This window comes from Xenopus laevis, chromosome 1S, assembly GCF_017654675.1.
Source record: "Xenopus laevis strain J_2021 chromosome 1S, Xenopus_laevis_v10.1, whole genome shotgun sequence".
Taxonomy (NCBI): Eukaryota; Metazoa; Chordata; class Amphibia; order Anura; family Pipidae; genus Xenopus; species Xenopus laevis.
Window position 1 is genome coordinate 101304337 of NC_054372.1, and position 24515 is coordinate 101328851.

At 39.3% G+C, this 24515-nt stretch overlaps 1 protein-coding gene across 1 annotated transcript; it reads left to right on the top strand.

Moving 5' to 3' along the window:
- Positions 1-907: 907 nt before the first annotated feature.
- On the top strand, positions 908-24515 carry LOC108703717 (microtubule-associated protein 1S). Its single transcript, XM_018239910.2, has 7 exons — positions 908-1065; positions 10654-10755; positions 12955-13037; positions 14309-14452; positions 14538-17649; positions 18488-18720; positions 21690-24515. Exons 1-7 carry the CDS (start codon positions 951-953, stop codon positions 21843-21845), a joined length of 3945 nt encoding a protein of 1314 aa, XP_018095399.1. The 5' UTR covers positions 908-950; the 3' UTR covers positions 21846-24515.

Here is a 24515-nt window from a genome sequence, read left to right on the forward strand (position 1 = left end):
TCATAGCCCAGGCTGTTATTCAAATCAATGCATGGCATACCAACCAACATTTTGGAAATAAAAAGAGGGACAAAAAAGTTGCCCAGCGTAGCTCTGCAATTTTTTTGACCCCACCCATTTTTGTAACCACACCCCCTAATTACCATATTCATTTTACAAAATTTGCCAGGTTAGGGCATAGTTTGAGCATATTTCTGTGTTTTTTTTCAGTTATTACAGTTTTGCTAATGAAGGTGAATTGTCCTTTAAGCTGTGATTCTAACTTCTCCCAAGGGACCTGTTCTCTTATATTGTTACAATTACTTATTTGCTTCTCTCAAAATTGTTACAAAAGTATCTTATCTGCTGCTGCGGCTGTTCTAGGCTCTCTGCCAAAAGCCATATTAAGTAAGAAACATTGTTTCTTTTTCTGGCTGTTCAGTGCAGAAAAAATCTGGACTTTCCAGTACAAACCAGGGACTGCGGGTTGAGCTGTGAATAGAGGGACTGTTCCTCTGAAAATGGGAAAGTTGGGAGGTATGGCATGGTTGTTAGGGTAATTTGGACCCTAGCAACAAGATTGCTGAAATTGCAAACTGGAGAGCGGCTGACTAAAAAGCTAAATAACTAAAAAAAACACAAATAAAAAAATAAAATGAAAACCAATTGCAAACTGTCTCAGAATATCCCTACATTATACTAAGAGTTAACTCAGGTAAAAAAACAACTCCATTAAGAAAGACAGAAAGACAAACCCTAGCTAGATTGTAACAGAACGCTGCTTGCTTTATATAACTGAACACATGCTTTACTAGCAACATGAATTGAAAATATGTGGAAACACTGCTGCTCAACCCCTCTAGTCTCCCCTTACTCTAAGTGGGCGTGTCTCATCAGCTTCCCACCAGTTCCTGACTGGCCGGCGCTGACTTCATTCGCGTGCTGCTTTGCGGAGTGATGTCACTTGCAAAATGGCGGCGACTCAGGCGGGTCCCGGTCATCTGCGGTGCTCCGTTCTGATATTGTACGGGGAGATCCGCCGGGGGCCTGGTCTTGTGCGCAGGGCGGTGAGTGAGCTAAAGAGAGGTACGTGCCAGAGGGCGGAATAGATATAAGGCGTATGGAGAATGGGTCCCTCCCTGCATCACTGTCTGCTGGGTGATGTGCTGGCCATTGGCTTTTCACGTACTGCTAGGGGATGATGCTCATTCACGTCATCTATATGTTTGGCTGGCTGTGCATGTTAATTGCTGGGAGGCATATTTGTGGCATATAGCTGACTGTATACGGCAATACGCTTTTCTATTGGTGCATGTGGGTAGCTGTCTGGGTGTCTCATGGGCACTGGACTCGTGAGTGGAGTAGTAGTATGGAATCTTTGGATAATGAAACAAATGTTGATTTTCCCATGCAAATTTATTACATATGTTCCTTTAAAATACTTTTTTTTCATGTGTAATTGTTATTACTGTCAGTTTATAGTCTGCACTTCTGTTTCCCTCTCTTCACACAATGTAGCCCATGCCAGTTGATTATTAGAGAAGGAGAACTGCTGCCGCATTGCTTATAAGGGCTATTCCACACGGGGAGATAGCGACGCGTTTGCGGTCGCGGCGACAAAGCGCCGCGACAGTCGCCGCGACCGGCGCAGGCGACAGTTTTGTATGGGCGCCTATGTAAAAACGCCTGTGCTAACCACACGAGGCGATGCGCTTTTCAACAGTCGCCTGAAAATGCCTCGCCAGGCTTTTTCAGGCGACTGTTGAAAAGCGCATCGCCTCGTGTGGTTAGCACAGGCGTTTTTACATAGGCGCCCATACAAAACTGTCGCCTGCGCCGGTCGCGGCGACTGTCGCGGCGCTTTGTCGCCGCAAACGCGTCGCTATCTCCCCGTGTGGACTAGCCCTTAGAGTCAGACCCCGAGAACAGCAAAAGGATAAAACATTATTTCTTTTACCTGGAAATGACACGCATAGCTTTACATTTATTGAACTTTGTAGTATACATTGGAAAGTTGCTTAGAATGACATTTTCTTTCATTACTCCAAAAAGTTTTTTTTGGGGGGGGGGGGTTTGCGTTCCCTTTGATTACATTTTAATAACCATATGGTGCAAGGTATCTGTAAGGGTAAGGTCACATTGAGCGTTTCAGGGAGATTTAGTCGCATGGCGACTAATCGCTTCATCTTTGCGCGACCAATCTCCCCAAACGCCTACCCTAAATGTGTATGTTTACATTAGCATAAGCTTTTGTAGGTACGCTTACCCTTTATGCTTTAACATCTGGACATGGAAGCTTTTGCATAATAGGTACAGCATGCAGTGTAGTGTTTGCATGCCTAATATATGCATGCAATTTAATGCCAAGTGCAAACAATAAGGCCTATATATAAAGAAATAATTGCAGGAATCAGCCCTGGAGCACCTGCAATGACATTTGATTAAATATTGAGTTTAAATGTGTTTAAACTGTTGAGTTATTCCTTCCCTCTTATTGCTGTGTGAGTTACTATGTGTTGATATTCCTGTCAGAGCAACAAGCGTTGATCTATAAACACAGTGTATGGGTTTGTAGTTAACACTTTGAAAAGTGTTCACTTGTGTTGGGAGCTTGGAAAGATAAAAGCCGCAAGCAGGAAATATACAAATGCTTGACATATGTTTCCGGATTACTTCATTGTTATCTTGTGCATTCACAGCTCTGACTTCTCATGTCTATTCGTAGGCAGTTTTTTTGACATAACATATGTCTGTTACCCACCCACATGTGGCTCCATGCCTAGATTATTTTAATTCCTAAAGTATGGAGACATTTTGGCTACCTAAATATGTAAAAAATACATTTTGTTTCCGACTAGTTGTTGTTTTGCCAGGGCAAACCACTCAACGAGACATATTTTAGTATTTTAATGTTGTCTTTTGTGTTGGAACTTTGCCCCTTGTATACATCCTAAATATTACTATGCAGTTTAAAGGGATGCTGTCATGGGAAAACATCAACATGCATCAGTTAATAGTGCTGTTCCAGCAGACTTCTGCAGTGAAATCTGTTTTTCAAAAGTTAAAAGGTTTTTTTGTTTTTTTTTATATTTAATTTTGAAATCTGACATGGGGCTACACATATTGTCAGTTTCTCAGGTGCCCCCAGTCATGTTACTTGTACTCTGATAAACTCTAGTCACTCTTTACTGCTGCACTGCAAGTTGGAGTGATACCCACTCCCTCCCCTCCCCACAGCCCATTACCAGAACAATAGCAAGGTAACCAGAACAGGACCCAATAGTAAAAATCCATGCACCACTGTGACTTCTTCAGTTATATTGAGTAGGAGAAACAATAGCCTGTCAGAAAGCAGTTCCATAGTGCAGCACTGGCTCCTTCTGAAAGCACATGACCAGTCACAATTAACTGAGATGGCTGCCTACACACCAATTTTTACATGGTAGAGTGAATTGTTTGCAGTGTAAACAGTGCAATTTAGAAATAAAAACGACACCATAAAAATAATGACAGAATCCCTTTAAGTCAGTGGTCCCCAACCAGTAGCTCGTGAGCAACATGTTGCTCTCCAACCCCTTGAATGTTGCTCCCCATGGCCTCAAAGCAAGTGCTTATTTTTGAATTTCAGGCTTTGAGTCAAGTTTTGGTTGCTTAAAAACTAGGTGTACTGCCAAACAGAGACCCCTGTAGACTGCCAGTCTTCATGGAAGCTACTAAATGTCAACCACAGCACTTATTTGGTACCTCCAGGGACATTTGTTATGCTTGTGTGGCTCCCCAGCTCCTTTTACATAGGAATGTTGCTCACGGGTAGAAAAGGTTGGGGACCCCTGCTTTAAGTCATTGTGTGACATACAGTATGATGTTTTATTGTGGCTAGTTTTAAATGACTCGTTTTTTTTTTCACTAATTTTTTTGTACGGCTAGTATTCTGTTGCTGTATTTTTAACTTTTACAGTGTAAGACCTTTTTTGTCAGGGCCTTCTTTACTTTTTGAATTGAGTTTTTGGCTGTATGTAAATCTGTATTTTAAAAATTTATACCCATTTATTGTTAAACACTGTGGAATATGTTGGTGCAAATACATAATAATAATAGACTCTTTCCTCTAGCGATAAAGGACATACAACATATTAAAATAGGCTTCCGCAAAAACTTTTGTCATTCAAGCGAGATCCGGGCCAGTGGAACACAGCTTGAAACTCCCTTGTAAGAGCACTAAAAACTACTGACAACCCCCTATCTTTTAACAGTACCTACATAGTCTACATCTCATGTTGAATACATAGGTACTCCTTTTCTGACTTCAGTAGAACTAATCCACAGTTTCACACAGCTACAGCCACTTGTCGAGCAACTTCTCTGCTTCTCACGTGTATGGATGTGCTATGTCTCTCCTCAAACACAGGTTAGAGCCCTCCTTTAAACACTGTCTTCTCTCCTCCACGCACTGTGAGATCAGATATTCTCCTTTATTCTACATAAGCAGCACCTTTGTCCACAGTGATTTGCAGGATCAACTCTATAAAAGGTAGCAGCCTTTAACACACCTGCTAGGAGTCAACCTTAAAGGGACAGTATACACCTAAAAACACATTTGCTTAAAATTATGCCTTGTCTTGTCTTTTTTTTAAAGAATGCGTCTTTCAAGTCGATGTAGTTGCACAGTTCAAAATATAATCCCAAGGACAAAATGCATTACGTGATACATGTAGTATGATTACAAAACTTATTTAAAAACCAACGTTTCAATCACTACTTGAGACTTTTTATAACTCCGAAAACAGGAATACTGTCTTGGGTTAATTCCTGAAGCACCAATATATATCTTCCTACCAGAATGTGAGACATGTAATGAGAGCTAATGTCAAATCAGCAGTCCTCAAACAGGCATCCTCATGAATTTTGTAACAAAGCATTAAAGTGCAAATGCAGCAAAATGCTTTGAAAGAGTGTTGGGGGTGTCTGATTCTTTAAGTAATAATTTTAGCGTTTCTAACCCATCTTTATTGTTAAGCAAAATTACATTACGGTTATGTTTTAGAGTTGCTTTTCATTTTGCATATTTATAATACCTTAGTACGGGAAAAAATACATAGGGAAGCGACAAGGCATTTTCCTCCCTGTGCTGTAAAAGGCTGATGAAGACAGCATAGAGTCAAACCCAAAACAGCCAATAGCACAGATAAATCAGGGAAATGTAGCTAGAGAAATAACTTATTTGTTGGCATGAAAAATGAGAATATAGTCACAACACAATCCAGGAAGAAACAAGCTTGTGCTGATCTTATTCTCAAATACTTTTCCTGCATTTTGGCAAAAAAGCATGTCAGGCATGTTTTCTGATTGGTTAATTTAAAGTCATACATGGCTATTAGCAGGGTTGAATGACATAATTACAATTACACAATTAAAAAAACCCTTCCCAAATCTCCTTACATTGTACTGTTTATTTACCTACTACACTTAAACCTGCTCTAAGTAAATAATTCCAGTTTTTAAAATTTTCTTTTTTCCCTCTAATAATAAAACAGTAAATTGTACTTTGTGTTAACTAAATTGCATATATCTGTAATTGGTGGCAAAACAAAACCTAATGGGTTTATTTAATGTTTAAATGGTTTTTAGCAAACTTAAGAAATCTATTTGTAATTTGGATCACCGTACCGATCTGGAAAACGTCAGGTCCCAATCATTATGGATATTTTCTGGCACTTGTATAACATTAACAAAAGTTAAACTAGCTAGATGCTCTTGTATAAATATTGTGTTTCAGGGTCCCACTGGCCTGGCAGTGTGGCACTCCTGCATAAAACCAGCATCATTATAGCACTTTTAATAGTTGTTTTAATTAACTATCAATATCCACTTGTCTAAAATGGTTATTTGAAAAATCTTGTAAGAAAGGGTATCCAAAAGCTCAGGACTAACGCAAAAGTCCCGGTCACGGCTCACACTTCTGCCTATAAAAGCTGCCTTTCGCTTCTGGAGGAGCCCTCTGCTACTTGGATGCCGGTGGGATGGCACTTGGAGCATTTCCTTTTCCGAAGTTGTCTGAAGTTTCCTCGTGAGGACCAGTGGCATAGCCAAGTCACAGGCCGAGGTCAAAGCCAAACAGGCTGAGCGGTACCAATTGAGTAACCACAAGCGTAGTCAGGATTAACAGGCAATGTCAAGGACAAAATCAGACTTAAATAACTGCACACAGGAACTATGAAAATAGACCTACGTTTGGCAGTTCACAATTGTCCGCTAACCTTTTAAATGTACAAATTTCTCGCCAAGTGCAATGACATCAAATGTGGAACAGCTGGAAAAAGCCCAAAAGGCAAGAGCAGCATGAATGTCCGGAATGCTGCAAACAACTCAAAATGAATCCCTGGACCTCTCCCATTGAATTAAACAGCAATTTTGCAGGTTTTAGCTGGCAAATAGTCATTTGAGTTCTTAAAGGGCCAGAGTATGATAAACCTCGAAAATCAAATTAAAAACTCAAATAACTCCCTAGTCGAATTCGACAGTTTTGACCATAAAAAAAAAATCTAAAATTTCAAATTTGAATTTTTAATTCCACCATTGATAAATTTGCCCCTATGATTAAAAACAAAAGTTCCCTTGCAAAGACTATTAGAATACAAACAGTCAGCAGTCTTTTTAGGGTGCTTCATTATATCCCATTTGAATGGCAATGCCTCCAATATCTTCAATATCTTCAAACCAATTATGTGGGCAAGCCCCTGCTCACTCCTAGCTTCTGGTAAGGGTGGTGGCAGACAGGTAGGTTAGTCGCCCAACGACAAATCTCCTCTTCTACGGTCGGCTAATCTGCTATCCCATTGGTTAAAATACAAATCGTTGGCAGGATCACTTCGGATTTTGGAAGTTGCCTTGAAGTTAACCATCGGGAAGGCAGTACAGGGAGATTAGTCGCCAGCAGAAGAGGATATTTGTCGCTAGGCAGCTAATCACCCTCGTCTGCCACTCGCTTTATGCTTATTTTTTGTATTTTGACCATGGTACATTAGGGCTGTCTGCATAATACCTTTGTAAACAATAGGAATGTTGCTACTAAGAATTATTTAGTATGCACTTTTATAGGAGAGAGGGAGAGATCATGACTGCAAAGATTGGCGGCTGGTATATTATGCCAAGGTCATCACTCTGACAAAGATAAGCTGATCAACCAAATGCTGTGCCTATACAGTGAAGCTGACTTTATTCGATTTTTCAGTGAGTGCATTTCAAACCTGCACTGTGTGTGCAGAGCTGTAGTGTTAGACTAGTTAATATTAAGGCCCAGATATTTATAAGCCTCCCATGATAAACAGTTAAGATTCACTCTGCCAAGTATGAAAATACTTGTGCAAGTAGCACCTTTTTGAGAGGTGAAGTCAACCTTAGGAAAGTGTCTCTTGAGATATAAATTGTGCTTATGTTTTTTTAGCTGACAGATCTATCAAAATATCTGAACATAAAATATCTGGACATAAAACTGCTGTCCCTGTTGAGGCCACATTCTAGAGTGTTGAAATTCCTCATCAGTTTGAACTCCCACTCCTTATGCTCTTGTTGTGTCCTGAAGTTACCCATTAAAGGAATTGTTCAGTGTAAAAATAAAAACTGGGTAAATAGGCTGTGCAAAATAAAAAAATGTTTCTAATATAGTTAGTTAGGCAAAAATGTAACGTATTAAGGCTGGAGTGACTGGATGTCTAACATAATAGCCAAAACACTACTTCCTACTTTTCAGCTCTCTTGGTTTACACTGACTGGTTACCCTTGTTACCAGGCAGTAACCAATCAGTGACTTGAGGGGAGGCCACATGGGTCATATCTGTTGTGTTTGAATCTGAGCTGAATGCTGAGGATCAATTGCAAACTCGCTGAACAGATATATACCATGTGGCCCCCCTTCAAGTCGATGACTAGCTCAGAGTTATTGAGCTGAAAAGCAGGAAGTAGTGTTCTGGCTATTATGTTAGACATCCAGTCACTCCAGCCTTTATACATTACATTATTGCCTAACTAACTATATTAGAAACATTTTTTATTTTGCACAGCCTACCTATTTACACAGTTTTTATTTTCACACTGAACTGTTCCTTAAATAGTCTTAAACTTCAACAAGTGTTGGGAGTTGTATTGAACTGCAAGTATGAGAACAATGAAGACGTAATATACTAGATTCCTTTTAAAGGATAAGTTAAATTTTAAAATAAGTGAATGTAAATTTGATGAGTGCCATTCTAAGCACTTAAGAATTTACATTCATTATTTATTTATTTTTATTCCAAGATATTAAAGGATACATGTGAATGAATTTTAATACAACAGCACCACCTGCTGGCCATTTTCTCACCATTCGGACCACCAAATAGTCAAAGAAGTTGTCAGGAAAAAGAAAGAGGCTACTCTGATGTTATTTTTGTTAGGAAAAAAATATAATTTCTAAGCAGAAGAATATCAGAGCAGCCTCTTTCTTTCTTCTGAATACTACCTTGACTGCTTCGTGGTCAGAAAATGACCAGCAGGTGGAGCTGTTGTAACAAAATTCATTCGTGTTAACAGTACATGTTTCCCTTAATATCTTGGAATAAAAAGAAAATAAAAATTGAATGCAAAGTGCTTACAATAGCACTCTCATCAATTTTACATTCACTTGTATTAAAGGTTTACTTAGTGCAGTTTAGCCAATTTTATGTCATATAAGTAATTCTTTCTCTCATTGAATAGTTTAGATGCAACGAGAGACCAATACTGATGGAGCTTTTGACAGCACTTAAGGGTTCAGTGAGTAAGATTGTTGTATCATTTCTCAGCTGCACAGCTGCTGTGTCCATTGAAGGAAGTTGCTTGCAATCCTTGTGCAGCTCCTTTCAACTTAGCTGGTTGCTTAGACCAGTGTAGGGGGCTCCTGGTAGTTGAGATGCTTAGCAGGTACAGCTCTTGCATATAGACAAATACAAGAGGTCCTCTGCACTCAACCCATTATCAATATATTAAGACAGATGTTTTGTGCATACTGCTACTGAAAAATGCCTTACCCTGGGATTACCTGACTATAGTTGGAAGGGCGGGGGCTACAACATGGAGCTGGTCACTAACAAGGGAAAGTTGTGCTCACCACTAATTTTTAAAACCATTAGGTGGGGGTGCAATGAGGCTGTGACCACAAAATACATATAGACAAATACATATATTTTAGGGATGCACCGAATCCACTTTTTTGGATTCGGCCGAACCCCCGAATCCTTAGCTAAAGATTCGGCCGAATACCGAACCGAATCCGAACCCTAATTTGCATATGCAAATTAGGGGTGGGAAGGGGAAAACGTTTTTTACTTCCTTGTTTTCTGACAAAAAGTCACACGATTTCCCTCCCCGCCCCTAATTTGCATATGCAAATTAGGGTTCGGATTCGGTTCGGCTGGGCAGAAGGATTCGGCCGAATCCTGCTGAAAAAGGCCGAATCCTGGCCAAATCCCGAACCGAATCCTGGATTCGGTGCATCCCTAATATATTTATATACATACATATATTTAAGTTGACCAACTACGTCAAAGTCATCCCATATCTGGCCAGTCCTACACTCAATTTTCATCTGATTCATTAAGAATTCTATTGCTTCATTATACATTTTACAAAGGGACTAAGTTTTACATGCAACTTACTTGCTGCTTTCAGAGTAAAACTTGGCTGCCCTTTTATTAGACACCAGTGGGATAATCTGATTATAGCTGGGAGCTGGTCACTGCTCCTGTATAACTATAACAAACAAGGAAAAATTGTGCTCACCACTAATTTTTAAAACCATTAGCTCTTACGTAGACAGCACGTTTAGGGAAGTCTGTTGCAATGTCTGCATACTTTTTTACTTTTCCTTATTATCCATGCTTTAAAAAATTGGTGATCCTTTACTAGCATCTCTCTCTACCTGATCTCTACTGTGACGTAATGCCTAGCATTACTTGTTTCTTTTCACATACGTAGCATCTTTCTTCCCTTTCTCTTTGTCTATATTTTAACTCAATCCCTGTTTGGCATTATCCATGCCAATTCTCCTCTACACAGCATACATCATCTCTGTATTGCCCAAACTCTGCTCTCTTTGCCTTTCTTCCCCCAACTACTGTGTCTGGCTACACACGAAGGTTGGTGTGAGAAGCAGGTTTCATATACAGATCATACAACAATTGCATTTCCTTGAATTTTTACACTGACCAGCTGCTTGACATGGGGTAATCCTGTGATCTGAACTTGAAGTCCAAATAAAGAAATATCATCTATTTCTAAGTAGGACTCACAGGTGTGAGTATCTACAATGCCATGTTGGTGTGGTCAGTCAGAAATACCTTAAAGTTTAACAGCAGCAACAGGGACAATTCATTTCAATGATGATGCTTGTACAAAGAGATTTGTGCCCCTAATTAAGGACCAATTCTGCAGTAAAATGTAAGTTTGTAGTAGCTCATTAAAAAAGCCCAAGTTCCAGATATGTGCTTTGTGTTAATAAAAATATTGCAGATATCTACATTAACAACTTTGGATGGCAGAAGGTTTACTGTAAGGGTTACTGGAATTCTTTTCCTGGAATGTTATCAAGTTATTTATTTGTGAGGTCGATTTCTGAAGTTATATTTTAATAGCGATATTTTTATTTATTTCCTTCACAAGGCTTCTGTTCATGGGATATCGATCCATCCTTCTGTAATCTAGATGAGCAACTAAAGTTGTTTGTATCCCGTCACTCTGCCAGTTTCTCCTCAGATGTGAAAGGTATGAGTATATGTCATTTATTGGTATTTAAGTTCACAATCAGCATTGCATTCGCCCCTGCAACTGTGTCTCCAGTATCTTAATAAAAAAAAGTACACCCATGGCTGTATTCCACTTCCCCTTCTCTTATAGTAATTACTAGTAGATTAGAAATTAGAAATTAGAAATGTGATTAGAAATGTAACCTTGCAGGTGAGATTTTGGAAAGTATAGATGAAAATTAATTAAAAGAGCAATAGAATATGCAACAGTGCAGATGTCAAAATGCCACATTTACACAGTAAACAATGTCAAATGTTATCACAAAGCAATAGAAACCCATTTGGTGGTTTTGTTCAGCTTTACTTTTTTGCTTCTTTCTTTGCATTTGGCTGATTCCAAAAATTCCTAGCTAAACTCTCAGAAGCCTCATGCCAGGAGTTTAAACATTATCATTAGGGATGCACCAAATCCAGGATTCGGTTCGGGATTCGGCCTTTTTCAGCAGGATTCGGCCGAATCCTTCTGCCTGGCCGAACTGAATCCGAAATCTAGTTTGCATATGCAAATTAGGGGTGGGGAGGAAAATTGCGTGACTTTTTGTCACAAAACAAGGAAGTAAAAAAAATTTTCCCCTTCCCATCCCTAATATGTAAATTCGGGTTCGGTATTCGGCCGAATCTTTTGCGAAGGATTCGGGGGTTCGGCCGAATCCAAAGTAGTGGATTCGGTGCTTCCCTAATTATCATCAAAGCCTTATGCAGTTAGCATTTTTACACAGATGTCAGATGGGAGGATTCTAACATTGTCCTGCTCTGTGAGACACCCAAAGTCTGATCATATTTGCACAAAGCTGAAAATTTGGTCTGAGTGTTCCTTTACAGAAAAACATCCATTAGTTGCTATTGTATGTGTCCTTAGAGGAGAATTGGGTATATACAGCAAGATCAAATTATCCTTTTAGAATGCATGCATTCATGCTGCATGGCTAATATTAGTCAAACTGCATATCACACTTAGTTGCATTTCTATATATCAGACAGGAAGTGTCTTGGCAAATGCAAAACAGACAGGTAAAAAAAGTATTTTTATCTTGCAATAGTCACAATGTTTTTGCTGGCTTACATCTGTTTGAATGATCTTCACTTTGAGAGGAGATAAACATCTAGGAAATCCTTTTCATTGAGCTGATCCCCTAATTTTTAGTGTGAATATTTTGCTTAATTGGTGCAAATATATTTTATGGGCAAAAGTATCTAGCCACACATTTAATTTGTAGAATAGGCTATGTTAACCACACCCATTGTAGCAAAAAGTTTTCAAATAAGCACACACCTAGTTAATATCCAGCAACAATGTTGGCAGTAGAAAAATGGTCATTGGCTGGACTAATCAGTGGTTTTCAGCAAGGTATCTACATATTCCACCTCTCCGACAAGTTTTTTTTTTTCCGTTTTCTGCACTATTAGTACTGTCTTTGCCAATAGGATTGGTGGAGATGTGTTAGGAGGACAGATCAGTCACAAAGGGGTTAACAAAACGCGTATAGTGTCCTTTGTTGAAAATGTAGTCCCAAACAGTCTGTGAAAGCAACAACCACACACTTTAACAAGATAGTATTCCGTGGGTAAGCAACTGGACATCAGCACCATAAGCAATACCAAGCATTTGCTGATGCGGTGTAAAAGTCGCAGATTTTGGATTGTGGCACAGTGGAAATGATTTTCTGGATTGAAGAATTGCTTTTCACTGTCTGGCAGCCTGATGAATGAGTTTGGGTTTGGTGGGTGCCAGAACAACAGCTGGCTGAATGAGTAATGGCAGTTGTGAATAATTGGGAATTGGGTTCCTGATTCCATTGAAAACAGTGCTACATTGTACAATGGAATTCTTAAATTCTTTGCTTCCTACATTATTCTGCTTAAACAAAAATGCCTTTTTGCAAACTGTTACTACAAAGTGAGGATAGTACAGAATTTGTCATCTGAGATGGGCATGGAAGAACTTGACTAACTTATTTTCTGACCTGCACATAACTCTGTCCTAGACAGATTCACAATTAATCTGAATGCTGCCTGCAAGCCAGGCATGGTCATCTAGCATCAGTGGAAGCAATCCCATAAATAATATCCCAGCTGTCCCTGTGTATGAATACTATTTTTTTCCACTATTTTTCATTGGGTGCATGTATTTCATACTTATAAACTTTTATCTTTTTAGGGCAGAGAAGTCTTCATCATGCAGGGGATGTTTTAGAGACAAATGTTCTGATTAACCCTTCTAAGAAGTCTCTGTGTGAAGAGGTATTTTTTCTTTTCTTTCCTTGGCCTTCTGTCAAACACCTTTTACATTTCAAAACCCAAACCTACTCCTGAGAGATTACAGACTTTGAGGAGATACTGCTTGGGTACATTTGAACTGAAAACGTTCATTTGAACTGAAAATGTTGACTAAAGGACTTTAATTGTGAAAATTGTCACTTTTTTGTGCTTTTCTCTCTTGCATTATGGCAAGGATTCAGTATATACTGATCAGAGCACTTATTTCAAAGTTTAACAACTACCATTGTTCCCAGGGAGGCTTTTGTCTATATTTGCTTTGAAAGAAAGAGTGTAAGTGTAAGAAATAAGAGCATCACAAGAAAACCATTTAGTTTTTAGGGAACTGGCAAAAGAGATTAGTCACCTGTAATAAATGTTTGCTATCGCGGGCAAACTAGTCTCCTTTTCCACTGGCTATAATGTAAATCGTTGGTTTGGAAAACATATATGGCACTTCGTTTTTCCTTAGGTTGCCTTGTGAGGCATACTTTAGCATATTTAGCGTTCCACCACTGTCAAGCAAGTGATATTCAGCCTGGAGTGTCTGCTAGTTTTATATGGTGACATTTGTGTTTTTGCTCCCCCATGACCGCCGTAGTGGTCCTTTCCAGCTCTTTTAGATCCACCTATACACTCTGCAAGAAAGTCCTGGCCCAGTCTTAGGGCAGAGACACGCGGTCAGTTCGGGGAGATTAGTCGCCCCAATGAAGAGGAGATTTGTCGTCGGACGACTAATCTGCCCGAATCTGACCCTGTGTGTCTGCCCTAATTAGTATTCAGAGAAAGCTATTTGCGAACTACCTTTGACAGGTCATTCATTGGTTTCCCTCCAGTGTATTGTGTAGGTTTGGCTGTTTTGATTACTGTTAAAATGTATAATATATGGAACGTAACAGCATAGTAATCCTGCTAGTCATGGGTGTACTTAAAGCATGGTTTTGACAATGGGTGAAAGGGTTAATGTTCCTTCTTAACTGTGGGTTTATTTGATTGATGAAGTATACAGTGTGTACTGTATTTCCAAATAGGTATAATACATAACCCAGAACTTGCTTAGATTCAACTATTCCAATGCAGGCATCTGTTTTTCTTAATAAAGTACACAAGAAAAACAATTATGCTTGTTATTTGTTAAATATTATTGGAATTATTGGCAGTGGTGTTGGCTTGTAACGCTACAATAACTGTTTTAATGAAATTTATTTAGAATGTTTCTGAATACGCACAACTTCAATCTATATTTGTTTCCTTAGATTCATAAATTGATTTGCTGTGAGTCTCAACACAAGTTACTGATTTTCATTGGCCCATTCCTGGAAGGAAATTGGGAGTTACTCCTCCAAGGTGGTGAAAACTTCTCAGTGAAAGACTTTATCCAGATATTTGCTGACAAGGAGGTAAGTCTCCTTGTCTTGTCACCATTGCAATCCTACAGTCACCATGTGATGCCCTGAAATTTCAACTCCTGCTATCTCTTCTTAGATTGGAGAGATTCTGAGCCTGTCTGACCCCTCTACACATGCCAACCTAACTGTAACCTGCCCCCAAAACTGGGATGTGTCTCAGCTCGATAAAGGGAGCCTTCAGGATTTCATAGAGATGAGATTTAACCCAGCACAGCTGTTGCCAGAGACAGAGGGTTTGCAAGAGCTGGCAGAATACCTTTCAGAGTCCTTGGAACCTTCCTCTCCATTTGAGCTGCTTGAGCCTCCCTCTACTGTGGGCTTTCTGAAACTTTTTAAACCATGCTGCTATGTATTCCCTGGAGGCAGAGGAGACTCTGCCTTTTTTGCTGTAAATGGGTTCAATATGCTTATTAATGGGGGTTCAGACACTTTATCTCCTTTTTGGAAACTGGTACGCCATTTGGACAGAATAGACTCTATCCTTCTAACTCATATGGGCACAGACAGTCTGCCTGGGGTCAACAGTTTGTTACTGAGAAAGATAGCTGAGGTTGAAGAGGATCCTTCTCAAGGTCCACAAGCTAATGAGGAGTGGTTGAAGAACTTGGTTTCTCCAGAGCTAGGTGTTGTGTTTTTCAACACTGCAGAGAAGTTAATCAACCAGGAGGATGATCCCAGTGTAGTAAGGTGTAAAGAAGAAGCCATACTCGCTCTTTGTTGTTTGGAAAAACTGGGAATTCAGCCAGAGCCACTACACCGAGTTAATGTGCCATTGGTGGAACCGACAATCCTATTCCAAAAGATGGGAGTGGGACGGCTGGAAATGTATATACTGAATCCTGTCAAAGGCAGCAAAGAACTGGAAATTCTGACCAAGCAGTGGACTGGATCTGAGTCACTGTCGGGCACAGATTTACCCCTCACTTGTCTAGCATCTGCCTGTGTCCTTCTAGTTTGGCATCCAGTCTCTTTCTCTGAGAAGATTGTACGTGTTCTGTTCCCAGGATGTACTCCACAGGGCAAAATTCTGGAGGGGCTTGAGAAATTAAAGCACTTGGAATTTTTAAAAGCACCAGTGATAACTCGTAAAGATCTGGAGATAGTTGCTGAATATAACCTTTCAGAGCGAAATAGCACCAAACCCAAACGAACAGAGAGTAAGGAGAGCTTGAGATCTGGATCTGGTAGGCATAGTGCCGAACTTAAGGTGAAACATGAGAGAAAGGAGACCAAACTAGAAGTGAAGGAAAAAAGTAAGACTCTCACAGACTCCATTAAAGATGCAGGCGATAAAACAAAGGAAGCCAAGAGTAAAGCAGAAGGTATAACTGAGAAATCAAAGCCTGATTCAAAGTTCAAGGCGAGCAAAGATAAGGTAACCATTAAGAAAGATCAACCAAAAGAGGAAAAGAAGCCTCCGGTTAAGAAAGAGGAGACCATAGCTGACAGTAAAAAGGAGCCCACAAAACTGGAAGCCAGGAAAGGCGTAAGACACTCACTGAATGTGGGAAAGTTTGAAACTCCAAAGAAGGATGATGCCAAGAAAGAGAGCAGAAGTGATGATGGGAAGACAGTCAGGGCAAGTGGCAAAGATCTTAAGAAACCTGCAATCACACCTGCAGACTTCAAAAGACCCATGTCCAGAGCTGGCTCCTTAAGAAAGGAAACTATAGTAACCAAGAAGGAAAATAGCACCAATGCTAAGATTACAGAAAAGGGCAAAGTTAAACCTCAGAAGAAAGAGACTGGAGCAGAATCTGCAAAACCATTACTGGTTTATGCTGAAGATATCAACCCTTGTAGTACCTTGGATAGGAATCAAGAGATAGAAAAGAATTATGAGAACGGAGTTTGTGACCCCAAATTAAATGGAAATCTCAAAAACAATGATCCTGAAGCTGTGTGTGTTGTGAATGGACTATGCTCAGTAGAGCCAGAGAGCCCCAATGGATTTCGCTATTTGGAGACAAGTCCTTTTAAAAGTTTAGCCACAATATCCCCTCTTGCAAAAACTCCTAAAAATGAACAGAGTGTCAATTTTGACTTGACACCCACAGGCTTAGAAATACAAGAAAAGGGCAAAGTTGCACAGCATGGAGCAGATGGGTTGGAGGATGCCTATGGTAGCTCTGAAGAGAGAACACTGGAGATGGCATCTCCAGCAAGCTCAGGCAATCACTCCCCAGCAATTGTTGATCACAATGAAGATCACTCCATGCCATCTGGAGAAAGCAAAGGTTTAAACATGTCATCCTGGAAGGTACCCCCCAAATCTTCACAAGAGAATTCAAACTCCTCTCAGGGTAGGCAGACCAGTTGCTTATCCTTGAGCCCCTTTCGAGACGATGTTCCTGATGTATCTCCAACTATAACAACTACCTCTTTGCCTGCTGAGGTGGGCTCACCACACTCTACTGAAGTAGATGAATCTTTGTCCATCTCATCTTTTGAACAGACCCTACCCCCAGTTAGGGAATCTCCTAGAAATGTCTCGCCTGTTGCTCCTGCTCCAAATAGAGGAGGGTTGACACTTCCTGTACATCCTACACACTCTGCTGAATTCGATGGGCAGTCTGAAAGGTCTGCATCCCCCCATGATGTTGACTTATGCTTGGTATCTCCGTGTGAGTTTGAACACCCTAAATCAGAAGCTGCACTCAGCCCACGTGACAGTGACAGTGATCCTTCGCAGGAACTTGCCAAACCTACATGCTTGACTAAAGACACCCAAAATGGGTCTGAGACACCACCAACTTCAGTCAGTGAGTCTTTGCCAACCATCTCTGACTCAGGACCAGATGAATGCCCTTCTATAGCTCTGGATGGAGAGTCAGATGCAGAGAACACGCCAAAAAGTCTGGACCCCATCCCAACACCTCTGCATGACCCCTACCCTGTTCCACCTCACCCAGGCACATGCATGGTTGACCCAGAAACTATCCCTGTAAACCCCAAGGAAAAAAAGCCTCAAACACGGCCCTCATCCACTAACCTTAAAAATGATAGTAGTAAAGTGAGAGGGACACCTGGCAAGCCTCGAACTACTGGAACAAGTAAGGGAGCTGTGGGCAAGAGTGAAACATCAGACAGGGCACCACACTCTGGGACTCGATCAAAATCCTCTCTGAGCAGAAGTTCTGCTAATGCTTTAAAACCTACACCTGTAGCAAGTCGCACATTTTCAGCAGGTAGGTAATATAAATGAACCATATAGTTAAAGGGATTATTCGCCTTTTAAAACACTTTCATTAACGTATCTTATTTTGCTATTTAAATAATATAGGGGATCTAAATATCTATGAGTAAATGTCTTAAAATTATTATTTTTTGTTAAAACGGGTATGGGATTACGGTTATCCAGAAAGCTCTGAAATATGGGAAAGTCATCTCCCATAGACTCCTTTTTAATCAAGTAATTATTTTTTTCTAATTTTTTTTGTATTCCTGTAATAATAAAACAGTACCATGTACTTGATCCCAGCTAAGATATAATTAATCTTTATAGGAAGCAAAATAATCATACTGGGTTTAATTGTTTAAATTATCTTTTAGCAGACCTAAGGTATGGAGATCCAAATTACGGAAAGACCCCTTATCTGGAAATCCCCAGGTCCCAAGCATTCTGGATGCTAGATCCCATACTGTAAAAATAAATTGCAAATATTATTTAAATGCGAAAATACATTTATTATATGATTGTGTTTTAAATTTGTTGTAAATTCTTTCCTTTAAATATACTGCTAACTTGCACTTTTCCTCTTTCTCAATTTTGGGGTTCTGCTTTGCTCATGCTCGGACCTTAGCTTCTGCTGCTACTTTTCTACTCCAGAACCCTTCTGTGTGCTGTCTTTCTGTATACAGATGTGTTTATTTCTTTCATTCATTTTATAAAAGTTGGTCTATGAAAATAGCCTCCACTTTGAACACACACACTAGATCTGTCTTCTTCAGCCTTTTTTGTGTTTTAGTACAGAATCTAAGACTTTTTAAAAATATTATTATTTTATTATTATATTATTTTTTTAGCTCATGGCTTACCACATCACTCTGGCTCCTCTCCACCATCTCCTCCAGTGTATGTTGACCTTGCATATCTGCCTGGAGGTCCCGGAGCCCACACCGTGCAGGAGGACTTTTTTAAGCAGGTTCGCTCCTCTTGCTATGTTATCAGTGGAGATGATCCAGGCAAGGAAGAGGTTACCCGCAGAATCCTCGATTCACTGCTAACCGGTATAAGTCACTGGTCTCAAGAAATAAAGGTCTGTATATTTTGGAATATCAGAACAAAACTTCTTCAGATATTCAGAACGTCAGATATTGCCCGTGTGCTTTCTCAAACATTACCCTCTTAAGTATGGAAATATCTTAAAAATGCCATTGTCATCTAGCCCAAGTGAGAACTGGAAGCGACATCACTGGTTACTGTAAAGATATGATGCAATCTCAGCTTCACTTCTACATGGAAGAAGAAAAACCACCATTCCTTTCTATGTATATTAGGTTGTCATCATGACAACCTTCAGAATTACTACAGACTTTGAAAAATGCATTATCTTTTACAATTTAAGAACTTGGGTTGTGATGGAACAATCTTTGACCAGTATTTACCACATTACCCCCAGTACATTCACAGGTATACATGTAAATCCCTATGCTTATAATGCTCTGGTTACATTTGTTAAGCCCAATTGGATGATTTAATGGCATTTTATAGATATTTTCATACCAGAGGGAGTAACACTAAAGAAAGGGTGCAGACAGCTTCTGAAACTGTATTACATTTTAAAGCCCTTTAAGCGTTTTGCTTTGGGACATTCTGGATATGCTTTGTGACAAAATTAACACACTGTAAAGTAGGAAATGTTTGTGTGTATTAAGTGTGCTTATACTCCAACTGTACAAGTACATGGAATAACAACACATAATCCTCATGCAGTTAAACTAATATGTTTGTGTTAAAGGAGAAAGAAAGACAGTTTATTTCCAATAGATTAGCCACAATAGTGCAAGCTAGAATGCTATATTTATTCTGTAGAATGCTTTACCATACCTTGTTAAAGCACTCTAGAAGCTCTCACTGTTTGTTTAGGATAGCAGTAGCCAGGGCCGCCATTAGAAATCACGGGGCCCCGTACAACAAAATTTTTGGGGCCCCCTGGGCCCCCTCCCACACTGACGACCAAGCTCCGCCCCATATCCCGCCCACATCGCAGTTAAAAGACCACACAGACATCAGCGCTAAAAAAGTAACCCCCCCCCACACAAGTTGTAAAAAGCTATTGATGGTCAGGGCCCCCTTATAAAAAAAAAATTGGGGCCCCAAAAAAAAAAATGTAAAAAAACTAAAAAATAAACAAACATTGGTGGCAGGGGCCCCCTTCTAAGTTAAAAACAAATTGGGGCCCCAAAAAAAATTTGAAAAAAAATTAATTTTTTTTTGAAAAAAAAAAAAAACATTGGTGGCAGGGGGCCCCCTGTTAAAAAAAACTTGGGGCCCCAACAAAAAAAATGTAAAAAAACTAAAAAATAAACAAACATTGGTGGCAGGGGCCCCCTTCTAAGTTAAAAACAAATTGGGGCCCCAAAAAAAAATTTGAAAAAAAATTAATTTTTTTTTGAAAAAAAAAAAAAAACATTGGCGGCAGGGGCCCCCTTATAAGTTAAAAACAAATTGGGGCCCCAAAAAAAAAATTTGGAGAAAAAAAAAAATGGTGGCAGGGGCCCCCTTACAAGTTAAAAACAAATTGGGGCCCCAAAAAAAATTTAAAAAAAAAATAATTTTTTTTTGAAAAAAAAAAAAACTGGTGGCAGGGGCCCCCTTACAAGTTAAAAAAATTTGGGGCCACCAAAAAGAAAATTAATTTTTTTTAAAAAAAAAAAACCCAAAAAAAAACAATGGTGGCAAGGGGCCCCTTACGAGTTAAAAAACAATTTGGGGCCCCAAAAACAAAAGTTTTAAAAAAAAGATTGGTGGCAGGGGCCTATAGAATATTAAAATAATACATTGGTGGCCAGGGGATTAAAAAAAAAACAAAACACAAACTGGTGTTCAGTAGAATTGAACTCATGGCTTCAGTACTTCAACTTCGCCTCCTTTCGTGACTTCGGGTCTTTTCACCGCTTCAGGACTTCGGCTTCGGCTGTTTTCGTGACTTCGGGTCTTTGCGCTGCTTCAGGACTTCGGCTTCGGCTGTTTTCGTGACTTCGGGTCTTTTCGGCGCTTCGTGACTTCGGGACTTCGGCTTCGGCTGTTTTCGTGACTTCGGGTCTTTGCGCTGCTTCAGGACTTCGGCTTCGGCTGTTTCCGTGACTTCGGGTCTTTTCGTCGCATCGGCTTCGGCTTTTCGGCACTTCCGCATTCGGCACTGAAGAGGCAAGACGTACGGCTCGGGCGCTCGTAAGGGGGGCCCGGATCTTCAAAAAAATGCAGCGCTGCCGGGCCCCCCTTCATGCCCGGGCCCGGTACGCTTGTCCCCCCTGTCCCCCCCTGATGGCGGCCCTGGCAGTAGCCATATGCGACAGAACTTCCTGCATGATGGAGGAGGGAGAGAGGAGTAAATGCTCAAGCCCCTGCCGTGCAAGCTCTGTAAATTCATATCACTAATGATGTATGTAGAGATATATATATATATATATCACTTTGAGAAAGGCTATAGGATTAGTTGAAATGTCACTATATTTATAAATAACTATAAATTTTACAGACCTGTGAGTGCTCGCCTTTTTCCAGGATATCTTACTCACTTTGCTGATAGCACCCAGGCACCAAACACTTTTCTTACGAGTAGTCCCGGGCCAACATATATATATATATATATATATATATATATATATATATATATATATATATATATATATATATATATATATATATATATATATATATATATATATATATATATATATATATATATATATATATATATATATATTTAGGAGAGGTACTGGGTTACCTCAACATTTAATTTCGCAGAAATTGCATGGAAGCTAATTTAGTCTGCTGCATGCATCTACTTCACTCATTGGGGATGTGATTTTATTTATATATTTTTTTTTTTATAGATAAGGTAATGGCTCTGTATAAGTCAGATGAAAACTGTCTGGTAGTCTTTTCATAGGCAGTACAATATCCATCATGTATGAACAACCATTAGTCTGCAATATTGTTTTTTGTATCAATGTATTTTTCCCCATTTTCCTGACATTGCTGTTTGTGCTTCGTTCATAGGTGACCTTGATACCAACATATGAGTCTGCAGTAGTCCATGAATGGTATAATGATACTCATGCTCTCCAGCAGTCATTGGGAGTAACTGTTTTGGGCAGCACCAGCGGTGTGTCTATGCAGGGTGAAACCTTTCGTGCCTGCAAAGTGGAATTCTGAATTCCTCCAGCATTCCCAGTCCATAACTGGACAGTGCACCTTGTGTTTGCTACAGGCCATTTCAAGTTTTTTTTGGGCTGTGTGTTGAGTGGCACACACTTCACTGGCTGTTGTTGCACATGCTTTATAAACAGTAGCTGGCACACTGCATCAATCACTAGTTGTAGAAGCCTCCACTCTGCTACTGTACAACCTCACATAAGACTGTTATTTTCTCTTCCTTTCTGGGCTGCCACTGTGATGATGGTAAATGTCTTTGATGAAAATTTACTCAATCGCAAATTGAGCTTCATCACCAAGGATGGAAATTGGTGGCATGTGAATGACCGTCATTTTTTTATTAACAGCCACGTCACAACAAACGTTTCACAGCAAACGTTCCATTTCACTTTTTGATGTTTACAGGTTATTGTTGTGATGGAATTATTTGCTTAACCATGTTTACTGCAAGAGCTGCAGTTTATTTTAGCAGCAAAGACTTAATTGTGCTCACAGAGGTAACTCCTTGTCCTGTTCCACATTTATGAGAGAGGTTGTAGAAACACAAGGACAAAGATTACCTATTGTTTCAGTGACCACAAACTCATCTGTTTTCTTGGAACTTACTCAGAACTCTGCTCTGAATAACCTAGTGGACTAAAGATTCAATGTTTGGAAGCTATATGCATTCCAAGTACAAAAAATGTGCATCGTAGGGTTGTCAGATATTATTTTTTTTCTTACATTCACAACTCAAAGCTGTCCTCGGCTTCTTGGGGAAGTGTGTGTTTTTTTGGTAGGAAATTCATTTCCAAAAACAAAATACTATAGTTTGGAAGAAAACATTAGTGGTAATAAAAAAGGATGGACATTTATTTGATAAATCCAGCCAGGTTTTTTTTACAATTTAAAATGGACAACGTTATCGATTTGCTATGGGGTTTGAAAGCACATGCACAATGTGAATACAGCATGAAATCTTTTTCTTGTCTGCTTTTGCTTTCCCAGCACTGCATGTTCTTCAGTTTATGGCTGGCATCCTTGACCAAATTCATATCGATCATGAACCATATTGGCTCAGATTAAAAATTTAATTAAAGCTCTCCTTTATCTTTGATGATAAAAAGATTAACTACCCATAGACCCAAAGTATTTTTACGGTTTAATATTAGCAGGCCATCTTTTACATTTATTATGTACTGTGCTACACAATTCACTTGAAGGAAAAAAACGGTCCATTGTTTCCATAGCCCTGGTTTTTGTTTGTTATTTATTTTTATACATGTATTCTTGAAACTTCATATCTGTCCAGTACTACCCCTGTATTTAATATATATATTCTTTTCATGGTGCAGAATAAAATATACATATTGAGAAATGTTTCTCACGTAAACAATAATATTTTGTTTCCAGAGCTCCCCATAATTTAAGGGTATAATTTTTTTTTTCAATTAAGTAGTATTGAATGATAATGGATTTTCTCTGGTTGTATTGAAGTCTAGGATTTGCCAAATTAGAGCCAGCCAGGTCAAATTTATGTAAATAAGTCCAAGTTAGAGCAGCTAAATAACACTCCATATCAACTTTAAAAGGCACTTGTTCATGGATGTGTGTGCCTTGACCATTATTATAAAGAAAGATGGGGACCAATGTTTACATATTTTTGGTATTCTAGGGATGCACCGAATCCAGGATTCAGCCTTTGTAGGCAGGATTCGGATTCAGCCGAATCCCTATCAGATTAACTGTGTATATTGGGTATGGGTTTGTCATTACAGGGTCTACATCCAATTGCTGTAAGCAGTTAACAATTGTCCTTCAAACAATAGGTCTTATTGTTTTAAAATCAATGAAATTAAGGGCCAAAAACAGTTTTTTTGCAGAATTATCTTCATTCTGTTCCAATTGTCTATCCCTATTCTGTCCCTTAACCAGATTTGTCCAAATTATATTTCATTCACTTGCTCTTCCCACGGGTTGAATATCCATGCAAGAATTCAGGTTTTTGTAAGCTCAAAATGAGATGTGGTTCAATGTCGTTTGGTTTAGACTTGCATTGTCTGCCAGTTAACCAGTACATGTATGGGATCCTTTATCCAGAAACTTGTTATCCAGAAAGCTCTGAATTATTTCCTTTTTGTCTGTAGTAATAAAATAGTATCCTGTATTTGATCTGTACTTAGATAGAATTCATCCTTGTTGGAAGCAAAACCAGACTATTGGGTTTATTAAATGTTTCCATGAATTTCTAGCAAACTTTAGGTATAAAGATCCAAATTAAGGAAAGATCCATTATCCAGGTCCCGGGCATTCTGGATAATAGGTCCCATACCTTTATTATGATCAGCAATGTATCTATCATGTCTAAACATTAAACAGCTTTGCAGGTAATGTGAATGCTTTTCTACTTCCTATCCATTTATCCATCTGTAGAAATATGTGGAGACTGGGAGGGGAGGTTATTTGCAACAGGCCTCCCAATGCATTTTACAACAGTGCCCATAATATTGTTTGGCTGGTTGTTCTGTGTGTCACACTAGATAAGATTGAGCCCCACCTGCCAGGGAAGCCCTCTGGGTGGTGAAATGTTTTTTCCCATATAGATCGGACATCTTTTTGCAAAAATGTTATATGGGATCCTTACTGTGAATTCACTTGGATTTTGGACAAGTAAATTAAAAAAATATATTA

Excerpts from the sequence above, each read along its gene's own strand:
- LOC108703717 (XM_018239910.2), top strand. The coding sequence starts at position 951 with ATGGCGGCGACTCAGGCGGGTCCCGGTCATCTGCGGTGCTCCGTTCTG. Across the intron at positions 10,756-12,954 it reads TTTCTCCTCAGATGTGAAAG|GGCAGAGAAGTCTTCATCAT; the intron begins GTATGAGTATAT and ends TTATCTTTTTAG. Across the intron at positions 13,038-14,308 it reads AGAAGTCTCTGTGTGAAGAG|ATTCATAAATTGATTTGCTG; the intron begins GTATTTTTTCTT and ends TTGTTTCCTTAG.